This window comes from Rhinolophus hipposideros, assembly GCF_964194185.1.
Source record: "Rhinolophus hipposideros genome assembly, chromosome: 10".
Classification (NCBI taxonomy): Eukaryota; Metazoa; Chordata; class Mammalia; order Chiroptera; family Rhinolophidae; genus Rhinolophus; species Rhinolophus hipposideros.
Window position 1 is genome coordinate 6,499,590 of NC_138056.1, and position 12,115 is coordinate 6,511,704.

General features: G+C 47.7%; 1 protein-coding gene across 2 annotated transcripts; it reads right to left on the bottom strand.

The window, feature by feature from the left end:
- Positions 1 to 174: 174 nt before the first annotated feature.
- SNX15 (sorting nexin 15) lies at positions 175 to 10,979 on the bottom strand. Of its 2 annotated transcripts, none has more exons than XM_081064777.1 (8): positions 10,822 to 10,979; positions 6,653 to 6,688; positions 6,335 to 6,455; positions 5,008 to 5,123; positions 4,745 to 4,910; positions 4,304 to 4,447; positions 1,196 to 1,450; positions 175 to 745 (listed from the first exon to the last, which is right to left on the bottom strand). In XM_081064777.1, exons 1-8 carry the CDS (start codon positions 10,831 to 10,833, stop codon positions 639 to 641), a joined length of 957 nt encoding a protein of 318 aa, XP_080920903.1. In that variant the 5' UTR covers positions 10,834 to 10,979; the 3' UTR covers positions 175 to 638. The 2 variants fall into 2 exon arrangements, with proteins under 2 accessions (XP_080920903.1, XP_080920902.1); XM_081064776.1 differs by having other exon boundaries at positions 10,735 to 10,974.
- Between the last annotated feature and the right edge of the window lie 1,136 nt (positions 10,980 to 12,115).

A 12,115-nucleotide genomic window follows, 5' to 3' on the forward strand; every position in this document is an offset into this window, starting at 1 on the left:
GCCTTAATGTCATTCTCCTCTCTTGTTTCCCTGGAGGCCGTTCTCCCCATTTTCCAGATCAGAGGTCAGCAAACTTTGTGTAAATGTTTTGGGACTTAAGAGTCACAAGTACATACTCAATTCTGCAACTATTCAACTCTGCTGATGTAGAGGGAAAGCAGCCTACTAAAGAATGCGCTTGGTTGTGTTCCAATAAAATTTTATTTTTAGATACTTAAATTTCGTATCATTTTCACCTGTCACAGAATATTCTTTTGATTTTTTTTCAACTATTTAAAAAAATGTAAAAACCATCCTAGCTCATGAGCCTTACAAAAAAAAAAAAGGTAGCGGGCCAGATTTGGCTGCAGGCTGTAGTTTGCAGACCCCGGTTCTAGATAGGTAAACAGTTGAATGACAGAGCTGCTGCTCACACAGTAAGAGACAGGCAGGATCAGAAGTGTGAGTCCCTGGTTCCATGCTGGCAGGTGTGGTCAGGGAGCTGAGAAGTCACTATTTTTCTCATTCTTGGTCCAGTTACATACAGAAATGGCCCCTGGAGATACACCAGGAGATAGGGCCAAGCCCCAGGGAGAGGAGATGGGGGTGGCTGGCAGTGCTGGAGCTTGAGTCCCGGGGAAGGGTCCACTCTCTCCTTCTCAGGGTGGGAGCTGGGACAGGTGTAGGTGCAGAATTTCCTCTGCCCGCTTTAGATACTCAGCTGCCTTCTTCTTCACACCCTCCCGGCGGGCAGGTGATGGATCACCTGTGGAGAGAGAATGGCTCAGGTGTACCTGGGTTTAGAACTCCCGGTCTATGTGAGCGACACCAGGCCTCCCCCCACTGTGCTGCCTTCCAGTGCCTCTTTCTGCTCTACAATCTGGGTGAGTCCAAGTCCCAGTAGCTGGGCAGAATGTGGGGGCGAGGGACTCTGAAAGTGAACAGTGGAGGTGGCAGATGGAAAGAGAAACTCTAAACCCTTACAGTTCACAGAGCATCAGCGTATCTCTCCCTTTCCCTGGGAATCAGATCTATTCTCTCCATTTTACAAACAAAAAATTGGAGGCCACAAGAAGTAGAGAAACTCCCCAAGGTTATACAGCTGATCAATGAGGAGCAATTCTGATCCTTAACGTGCTTGTTCTTCACTTTCCCTTCCTTTTGCTGCACTATCCGGGACCCAAGGCCTGGCCATCCTCCCTGGAGTCCTACTCACCCGGAACTCCCTGCAGCAGGATGTGAACACCATCCCGGTAGCCCTGCAGAGCTGCAGGGTAGGCGCCTGCTTTCTCATCCCGTAGGGCCTGGGTGATGAGCTCTGTGGCTTGGCTCAGATAGGCAGGGGCAGGCCCTCCTTCATCTTCTTCATCCTCCTGCCCACCTGGCTCCCAGGGTTCCTGGTCCGGCCTCTCTGACTCTGCCTCCATTGCTGCCAGTTCACCTATGTGGGTAGGACTGGAGCCTGCACCTTCTGCAATCAGATATGGAGGACTTAGGCCAGATTGGCCCTCCCTTTCCCAGGGCTTGTGCCCATCTCCAGACCTCTTGCCCATCAAGGTACCAACCTGACAGGTGGAGGGGAGCAGTGCTTGTGCTTGCAAGCAGTGCTTGCAATCTAGAAGTCACAGTGCATAGCAAACAAGCTTTGATCTTGATCTATTTGATTGGTGGAGTTCATACGATTTTGAAAAACAGCCCACCTTCCTAATTCTTTTTTTTTTTTTTTTTTTTAAGATTTTATTAGGGAAGGAGAACAGGACTTTATTGGGGAACAGCATTGTGGGGACAGAGCCAGGAGTGCAGTTTACAGGCTCTCGGCCTCACGTGGAAAGGTGCTGGCTCAGGTAGTAAATGGCCATCAGCTGTGGCTAGTTGGCCGTCAGCTGTAATCAGTGAGCCATTGGCCACTAATAATTGCTGTGGCTACGCTAGCAAAAAATGGGGGCTAGCAAGAAGATGGTGGCTGAGTTAGCAAGAGCGGATTGCAGAAAGGTCGATGCCGCCAGCGAGAATATGGTGGTATGACTCCCCTATCTATGGCTCCGTGGGTGTTCCTTTTTGGCCTCACCATATGCTGTGTTCTTATGTGGGGAGCGGGACCAGAGACCCCGCATGACACCCCGCAGGACAAATGGCGCAGCGAGCAGGGTCTCCTGCATGACAAGTGTGCACTTCCAGGACTTTTTCCAAGTCAAATTGTTGTCCTTTCAGTCTTAGTTGTGGAGGGTGCAGCTCAGCTCCAGGTCCAGTTGCCATTGTTAGTTGCAGGGTGTGCAGCCCACCATCCCTTGCGGGACTCGAGTAATCGAACCAGCAACCTTGTGGTTGAGAGCCCATTGGCCCATGTGGGAATCGAACCAGCAGCCTTCAGCGTTAGGAGCACGGAGCTCCAACTACCTGAGCCGCCGGGCCGGCCCCCTAATTCTTTCTTTAGGTACACATTAGTTTGTGAGCTCGGGGTCACAAGTCCTACAGCCCTCCTGACTACAGTTGATCCATCAATCTGAGAATTCCCTCCACAAAGTTTAACTGAAGGATGCTAGATCAACTACGCCAGGCAAGGGTAGAAATACTACAAGTATTACAATACTACAATACTAGGAATCTTAGAATAATGGATTCAGAGAATCTTAGGGCTTTCATGAGGTCTTAATGATTTCAGCTGAGGTCCCACACGTGAAGACAGTGCTTGTGGACATCCTCACATTCCAGAGAAAAAGGCTCATTATATATCCCCCCAGGACTGGCAAGGAGGTGGTCCAACATCCCCTCTGAAGTTTCCACGAAAGAACGCTAGAGATCTGGTGAATCTGTGATGAAAAGGCCTCTGAAGGGATGGTGCAGGAGCAAGAAGCACCGTGGCTCACTACTGGCGTAGAGAGGGCAAGGTGAGCACTATTCCAATCCCAGTCAAGTGACCCCATGAGGAGACCAGGGGCCTCCTGCAGGAAGGGAAGATGACATGTCACTTCGCAGCTGGACCTGCAGCTCTGTCTATTGCTAATGGAGCAGAAGGCAGAATGTTCTTGGGACGCCCTAATACTAGAGTTCAGGAGTTCGGTGCCTGTGCTGTGCAGAATTCTTGCTGGAGGTGCCCACAACAGTAGGGCAAGAAGATGAGGCAGCATCTGAGCAAGTGGCCCTTCCAGGCTTGGGGGGGGCGGGGCAAGGATTTGAGAGTTTTCCCACGGGCTGAGGGATGTCTCATGGGAGCCACCTTTCAGGAATCTTCAGAGACTCCTGCCCAAGCATCTGGCCCAGGCACCCCGGGGGCTCGGCTGGGGCAAGGCGGAGTGTTTGGACACCTGCCTCTCAAAGTCTGGGTACATCAATTCCGGTGACACCATCCCTGCCTTTCCCCTCCAATCCCTCTTCCCCCTCCCTAACCCTGGAGGGGCTGGCACAGGGAAGGTAGGGAGCAGAACTAGAAGAGCAAAAGAATCCTCCTCACGCTCTCATCACCACGGCCAGGGGCCAGGCCACCAGTCAGGCCTGAGCCAGGTGGGCAGGTGAGGCTGAAAAGTGGATGGGAGACTGAGATTCTGATTTGGATTAGACTCGAGCGTGCGAGAACTCAAGTGCCTGAAATTGATCAGATAGCTAAGGGTCTGCCAGGAGGTCACCAAAGGGCGAAGAAGGGAAGCCAACAAAACGGGCTTCAATAGACTGCTGAGGAGTCCAAATTGAAGCTGATTCATGATGATCCCGCAGTGAGATCAGCCAATTCATCAACCCAGCTGCACGAACAGCATCAACTCGGAGAATTGCACAATGACAGGATCCAGTGTCTCAGAGCCTGGGACTGTCAGGTCCCCTGATCTTAGAGCCAGGAGCTCAGGACCTGGACCTCCATGGGCGCTCTTCTGTTTCTAGTGTCCCCGTGCCAGCAGCTGCTCCAGGGCCTTCCCCTGCTGCTCTCTGAGCCCAGGCCTCACCCCCGTGACCAACAGGCCTCTCCTGCCTTCAGGATCTGCAGCCGGACCCTAAGCCAGCCAGGACACCCCCAGTTTGGGCTTCCAATGAGAGGAACTCAAACCCTCTCAGAGCAGGGTGACCTCTGCTCATTCCAGAGCTTTCTCAGGGAGAAGATCTCATCGTGGGAAGTGTCTAATTTCCTTCCTCCATGGCTGCTCACTGTACAGGGACGTGGGCCATAGGCCAAGGCACAGCGCCTGCTTCTCACTCTCATCGAGGTTGCTATTTGCCCACAGGAGGCGCCTGTCTCTGTTTTACAGGTCCCACAGGCTAGTTGGTGGTCTGCCTGCCTCGGCACCCCTAAGGACCTCCTGCCCCAGCCCACCGTGTGCTTGTCCCAGCTTGTTACCTTCCTTGGAGAAGGGGTCGAAGAGGGCAAGCTCAGCCTCGGTGAGGGGGCCTCGGGCAGGGGAACTGGACGCCTCCTCGGTGGTCCCACAGTTAAAGAGGAGATCCAGGGCCTCCTGGGCAGGGCTGGATGGCGGGGGGTCCGCTGAGGAACAGATCATTGGGGACATTCACTCCTGCCCTTTTTACTTCCCAGCTTTCACAATGGAGTTACCTCTCACTGAATACTTGTAGCAACATAGACAAGCCCATTCTTAGGATTTGTGCCCATTTTACAGATTAAGAAACTATAGCCTAGATGACCTGTGCAGCTCCTGGCAGATTAGTAGTAGAGGCACTGAAACACACTCCAGGCTTTCCACTAAAATCACCGAGGAGGGCGTGTACCCCTTGCCCCACTCTGGACATTCGAGCCCTGGCTCCCCGCCCCACCCCGATGTACCTGGCACCTCCAACTCTTCAAGGCCCCTCTTCTCTACGGGGAGCGGCTGGGGCAACCAGGACTCATCAGGTGGTGGCCGGGGCTCCTCAGGGGGTGGTGGGATCAGAGGGGGTGGAAGGATATGCAGGTCCCTGGACACCTCGGATAGTCGTGTCACCTCTCCACCCTGTAGGAAAGAAGGACCAGCCGGGGGAGTCATCAGGTGCAGCCTGGTGGGCAGGAAGTTTTCCCAGGTGCTGGGGAGAACAAGCAGGTGTACATACCCGGAAGAACTCTTTGAGTTGAGGGCTGTTGTTGAGCGCGGGGATGTGCACGGTGAAGCGAAGCAAGTCCTCAGCCCCCTTTCGCCGCTCTTCAATCACCGAGGCTTCGAAACGGCCTGTGGCCCCCAGACAAGGGTCAGGGAAAGAAGCAGTGACCTGCAGGGGCCTCTGGTCCCCAGGCCACTTTTCCTGGTTCTGCCAGGAGAGGATCTGAGCAGCCCCCCTCTCTATTTTCCCTGCAGTCGTCCTTGACTCCGCCAGGTGTGGGGGTTGCTTGCAAGGAGGGACTAATCTCCCTGATCAACCATTTACCAGATGATTATTGAGCACCTACTACGTGGTAGGTTCAGAAGGTGAATGAGAGAGAAGCAAGGTCTCTGCCCTCATGGATATCACATCCTAGACAAGGGGAGGCAGGCAACCAATAAGAAAATAATTTCATATGGCTTTGATGTAATGGGGAGGAAAGTAAGGCTCAGAGAAGGGGAAGTGACTTGCCCAAGGTCATACAGCCAGTATCCTTTTTTTCTTTTTTTTTCTTTTTTAATAGTTTCACTGCTCTGTTCTACATATCATACAGAGTTATCTAACTCTGGGCTAGTTATCATGCTGCCTGGGGAGTAGCCTGCTGCACTCCCCACTGCCTGGCATAACCTGCCAGCAGCAACTCTTTACCTTGCTGTAAAAGGTGAAGTCGAGAGACCCAAGTACAGATCAGCTGTGTCCAACAGAAATATATGAGTCACACGTGTAACTTACAATTTCCTAGTAGCCACATTTTTAACAAGTAAAAAGAAACAAGTTAATTTTAATAATATAGTCTAACCCAATACATCCAAAATATTCTCATTTGAACACACAATCAATACATACACCGTTGAGATCGTTTACAGCCTTTTTTCGGTATGTGTCCCATAAAACATGCCAGAGTTCAGGCTCATCACACTTCTAGTGCTCCCCAGACGTGGCTTATGGCTGCTGTTTTCAGACAGTGTGGGACTACAGGAAACGGGCTTGTGGGTAGGAATTCTGGTTCTGCCACTTAAAGACCCAGTCGCTTCATCTCCCTGAGCCTTAGTTGTCTCATCTTGAAAATAGGGCTAATGAGGACAGAAACGTTAAAGGACCTGACACACAATAAGGGCAAGGCTGCTCTGAGCCTTGGTTTCCCCATCTGTAAAATGAAGCCATCTCCAAGGGCCCTTCCAGCTCTCAAAACGTCTTTGCAGGGAGTTTCAGGCCCCGTCTATCCAGCTGCCACCAGCAGAGGTCCCCTTTGCCCAACTCTTCTGCCATCTTTGGCCTAAATGCCTAGATCAACACTCACCAAAGACTTGCGCCCGGGGGAAAGCAGGGAACTCCTCAAGACGGCGGAAGAGGTTGCGGTGGGTGTAGGCCAGGTCGCCATGCAGCTTGCGGAAGTCACTGTACCGCTTCCAGACCACCACCTAAGAGGGAGGTGAGACTAGACTGGACCAGCATGAGTGGGCGGCAGCCGGGCTGTGTGAGGATTAGGTCTGCAGCAACCCTTCCTCCCAGGGCCAGGGAAGAGACAGGGCTGGTCTCCTAGCAGTTACCAGCTGTTTCTCTACTGTCTCCAGACCTGGAATTGGGGAATGGTCCCCCTTTCTCCCAGGAACCTCACCTCTTTGACATCTTCTGGGTTCCTCTTTGAGATGAACTGCAAGAAAGGCAAGAACCAGGTGAGACTGGAGACCGACATCTGACACCTCATCACCCTAAAAAATCCCAGGATGCCCCAGAATTATCCCAGATCCTCTCAAAGGGCCACTGGTATCAAGGTGTCCTGGCTTTGAGGCTTTGGCTGTGACTCGGAGCGATCTTCCTAGTGAAAAGACTGTAAACGATCTCAACAATGTATGAATTGATTATGTGTGTTCAAGTGAATATTTTAGATGTACTGGGTTAGACTGTATTATTAAAATTAACTTGTTTCTGTTTACATTTTTAAAATGTGGCTACTGGATAGATGGGCCTGAAACTCCCTGCAAAGATGTTTCTTTACTTCTCTGTGGAATCTGAAAAACAAAATCAATGAACAAACAAAACAGAAGCGAACTCATAGATATAGAAAACATTTTTATGGTTGCCAGATGGGAGGGTGTTTGGGGGGGATGGATGAAAAGCGGGTAGGTATTAAGATGTGCAAATTGCCAGTTATAAAAACAGTCCTGGGAATCTAAAGTACAGAACAAGAAACATCAATAATATTGTAATAACTATGTGTGGTGTCAGACTTATTGGGGAGATCATAAGTTATATAAATGTCTAATCACTATGTTACACACCCAAAATTAATGTAATATTGCATGTCACTGTAATTGAAAAAGATTTTAATTTAGAAAATAAAAAAAGACGTTTCGAGAGCTGAAAGGGCCCTTGGAGATGGCTTCATTTTACAGATGGGGAAACCAAGGCTCAGAGCAGCCTTGCCTTTATTGTGTATCAGGTCCTTTAACTTTACTGTCCTCATTAGCCTATTTCTTCATCTGTCAAATGGGAGGATTCCTAACAGCATATCTAGACCTCTCCATCCTCAGCTCAACTTTTGTCTCAAAGAGCCAACTCCCTGTAATTTCTTTTGAAACGAAAGAACCCCAAGTTCTCTAAAAACTGAAGTTCTGTCCCAGGACCCACTCCTTCCTAAAAGGAGGAAACCTCTGTGGACAAACACTCCTGAGCATAGAAGAAACCATCACTGGGGTTGCCCTGGAAGAGCAGTCTGGGGTCTGAGGTGGAAAGGAAACTCCATTTTCACTGTTATATTCGTAATAATTAAAAAAGAACACCCTACAGCTTAGAGCACTTGAGAGTTTTCAAAACATCTCCTGATCATTATCCTAGATCCCAGAGAGGTTGTCATGTTCTTTTAAAAGATGAGGAAATGGAGGCTGGGAGAGGGGAAATGACCTGTGCAAGGTCACACACCATGCAAGAGGGGCTGGCAGCGCTGAAACCCTGGCCTTTGCTTTTAACAACAGACTTGCCTAAACTATTTTTAAAAACCCCTGAGAAATACATACCTGACAAAGGAGTCATATCCAGAACATACAAAGAACTCCTACAACTCAACACTAAAAAGACAAGACTAACACCCAACTTTAAAAATGGGACAAAATACTTAACAGGCACCTCCCACAAAAGAAGAGTGGCCAATACGATTATGAAAATATACTCAACATCATTCGTCATCAGAGAAATGCTAATTAATACTCCAGTGAGATACTATACACCCACCAAGAATGGCTACAATTAAAGACGCTGATGACATCAAGTACTGGCAAGAATGGGAGTATAAAACGGAACAACCACTTTAGAAAACTGGCAGTTTCCAGGAAAGCTACACATATGCCTATCGAATGACCCACCAAGTCCACACCTAGGTATATACCAAGGAGAAATGAGTATACATGTCCATAAAAAAGACTTGTCCACAAATGTTCACACAGCTTTACTCCTAACAACGAAAATATTTTTAGAAACAACCCAAATGTCCAACAGGAAAATGAAAAAAGAAATGATGGTATATTCATACATTGCACTGCTACTACACAGCAAGAAAAAATAGCAAACTACTTAGACTTGCAATGAGGATGAATTCCAAAAACATATTGAATGAAAAAGGCCAGACACAAAACAGTACTTGCTGTGCAATTCCATTCATATGAAGTTCAAGAACAAAACTAATCTATGGTGATAGAAGTTGGGACAGTGGTTACCTCTGTAGGAGGAGGACCAGTAACTGGAAAGGTACTAAGAAACTTTCTGGGGTGGTGGAAATGTCTATATCTTGATCTTCGTGGTGTTTACATATGTGAAAATTGTTGAGCTGCACACTTAAGATTTGTGCATATTCATATAAATTATGTCTCAGTTAAAAAAAATTAAAAGGTGAAACAACAAAAAATTGAGGAACACTGGCAAGTGAGAAAAGCAAGATGCAGAAACGCTACTATGTGTCATAATAAAACGGATACTTATATTTGCTTTCAAATTTAGAGTTTACCTGCAAGGAAAAATAAGGAACTAGCAGCAATAGTTCCTATGAAGATGATGAATGGGAATGGGAGGGGAGGGAAAATTATTTGTCTTAAAAAGTTATAAAAACATATCAAAATAATGCATGTTACTTATTTAAAAAGCCAACAGAGAGATTTATAGGAAAAGGTATCCCTTGCCACACCCACCCCACCCTCCAGTCCATCTTCCCAGGAACTATCTTTTTAATTGTATTTTTTAGGCATGGAGAAGACATTATAAAAGATTTGGGGAGCCTATCAAAAGAAGAATGGATAAAGAAGACGTACGTATATACAATGAAATATCATCCAGTCGTAAAAAGATTGAAATCTTGCCATTTGTAACAACATGGATAGACCTAGAGGATATTATGCTAAGTGAAATAAGTCATACAGAGAAAGACAAATACCATATGATTTCATTTATATATAGAATCTGAAAAACAAAATAAATAAACAAAGAAAACAGAAACAAACTCATAGACACAGGGAACAAATTGATGATTGCCAGATGGGAGGGGGTTGGGGGACTGAGTGAAAAAGGTGAAGGGATTAAGATGTACAAATTGCCAGTTATAAAAACAGTCACAGGAATGTAAAGTACAGCATAGAGAATAAGTCAGCAACATTGTCATAACTACATAGGGTGTCAGATGGGTACTAGACTCAGAGGGGTGATCACGTCATAAGATATTTAAATGTATAATCACTATGCTGTACACCTGAAACGAATATATTGTATTTCAACTGTAATTGAAAAATAAATTTTAAAAAAGATTTGGGGAAAGCTCATTAGGATCTGCACTTAAATCACTTTGGAAGTGTCTTTGTATTTTGCTTCACTTTTAACGGTTACTAATGCACCAGTTTAGTAGTTGCCTAGTTCAAAATTCTAAAGGTATCAGAAAATTAACAGTGAAAAAAGTCTTCCCCGAATCAGTTCTATTCACGCTACAGATAGTCTATTATACTGTTTCTGTTTTTAATTCTTTTCATCCTTTCCTCCAGGTCTCTAAATAACGTGTTTATGACGTTGTTACTGCTTCATTTATCAACTTTAGTCTCTATCTATTGACTTCCTGCTGTGACTGTGGAGACTTACTCCTTAAATTCTTTTGAACTGTATGATGTTTTAAAGTCATAGACAAGTATTTTTTGAGAAACTAAAAAATATATATATTTTTTCTTTTCTTAAGGAGGGTGCAGCTCACAGTGGCCCATGAGGGGAGCGAGCTGGCAACCCTGGTGCCACCAGCACCACGCTCTAATCAACTGAGCCAACCTACCACCCCCCAACATGAACTCTTTAAAGGGCTTTTATGTAAATATCAAATGAACCAAAAAACAAAACTTACAAGAGATTGGAGAACTAATACTTGGGTTGAGCTAGAGTTTTCATGTTAAAGACATTCACAGCCTAATGCCCAGACACCAGAAGTTGGGCGACAGCACCCCAACGCGCGGGTCCGAGACTCGCGATTCCAGCCCGTTTAAGAAGACAGCGCCCTCGCGAGACCCCGCCCCCTGACGGCTCAAGGTGTAAACGGAGACTCGCGCCACAGCCTCCCCTTAAAGGGGAAACCCATTTCTGTCGTCCAAAAAGGGAGGTTCCAGATGCGCCTTGCCTTAAGGTAAAACAGTCTCCCTCTTGTTAAAAGGGTAAGGTCCCCGCTGGGCCCCACTTCACCTGCGCGGTCACTTTGTACTCGGTATAACCCTTGGGGTGGGTCCGGGGATCGGAGACTGTGTAGTGTCGCAAGAAGTCGTCCTTCACCTGGCGGGACATGGCAACACAGCTGGAGCAGAGCTGACCGCCCACCTCCACCTCCTCCACGCCGCCCCCGCCCCTCAGGGTCAGCCGCCGCCAGCCGCCGCCTCGCCTGGGCCTGCGCCCTTCAGCCTCGGGCCCAGGGAGCGGGTCACAAGTGACTGTGCAATTCTCTGCCCAGGAGCGCGGGTAAGGGATCGTCTAAAAAGTTCTCGGTCGTTGGTGAAGCGTTAACTAGGTAATTTGAAAGTAAGGATCAGGGAGGTTGGCTCACTCATCTCTGTCAAGCGATCAAGCCCACCCATCCGAGCCTAGACCCTCATCACAGATCTCCAAACGTCTTCTCGTCTGCTTTCCATTTTCTTTTTTTCATCTATTCACCCAATTTTTATTGTGTCCAATATGTACCAGATTTAGCCAAATTATTTCCCTGCCTCTCTCCACAGAATTCGCTAATGCATGTTTTCTGGAAGACCCGGGAGGGGGGAGCAAAAAAAAGCCTTGGAGAAGCACGATGGTGTCACGGATTCTGAAGTCACACTTCTAACTAGCTGTGTGACTTTCCCATAACTATTTGAGCCTCAGTTTCTCATCTCTAGAATGGGGATATTTGTAATAGAATCTACGGCAGTGAGTATTTCTTTTTTTCTTTGTGGGTCTGACCCGCATTCACCCCACTTCTTCCTGTTCGTACCATTGCACCAGATCTTTGTTTGGAGGTCGTTCTCTAGTATGTGTAGCCCTCCAGCCTCCTACCCAGATTCCAAAGGTGCCACCTCCTTTCCTTGCCCCAGGTCCCAGGTAGGAGTGGACAAGATCCTCAGGCCTTGGATCTTGAGTGAGGGACAGTGCCTGACAACTTGTTTCTGGATGTGTAAAACGCCCCTGAAAGTGTTTACTTGTTTGTTTGTTTGTTTTTTAAAGATTTTATTGGGGAAGGGGAACAGGACTTTATTGGGGGACAGTGTGTACCTCCAGGACTTTTCTCCAAGTCAAGTTGTTGTCCTTTCAATCTTAGTTGTGGAGGGCACGGCTCAGTTCCAGGTCCAGTTGCCGTTGTTAGTTGCAGCCCACCATCCCTTGCAGGAATCGAACTGGCAACCTTGTGGTGGAGAGCCCACTGGCCCATGTGGGAATCGAACCGGCAGCCTTTGGCATTAGGAGCATGGAGCTCCAACCGCCTGAGCCACCTGGCCGGCCCCAAAAGTGTTTTTATATGAGCGAGAGTGACTCAATTTTGTATGAGCAAGAGTAACTTCATCTTGGACAGAGTGCTGTGGAAATTCCCCATGAAGACAGA

Coding starts and splice junctions, on each gene's coding strand:
- SNX15 (XM_081064776.1), bottom strand. CDS start 10,833: ATGTCCCGCCAGGTGAAGGACGACTTCTTGCGACACTACACAGTCTCC. Junction 4,448..4,744: donor TGAAGAGTTGGAGGTGCCAG/GTACATCGGGGT, acceptor TCTGTTCCTCAG/CGGACCCCCCGCCATCCAGC. Junction 1,451..4,303: donor CGACCCCTTCTCCAAGGAAG/GTAACAAGCTGG, acceptor ATCTGATTGCAG/AAGGTGCAGGCTCCAGTCCT.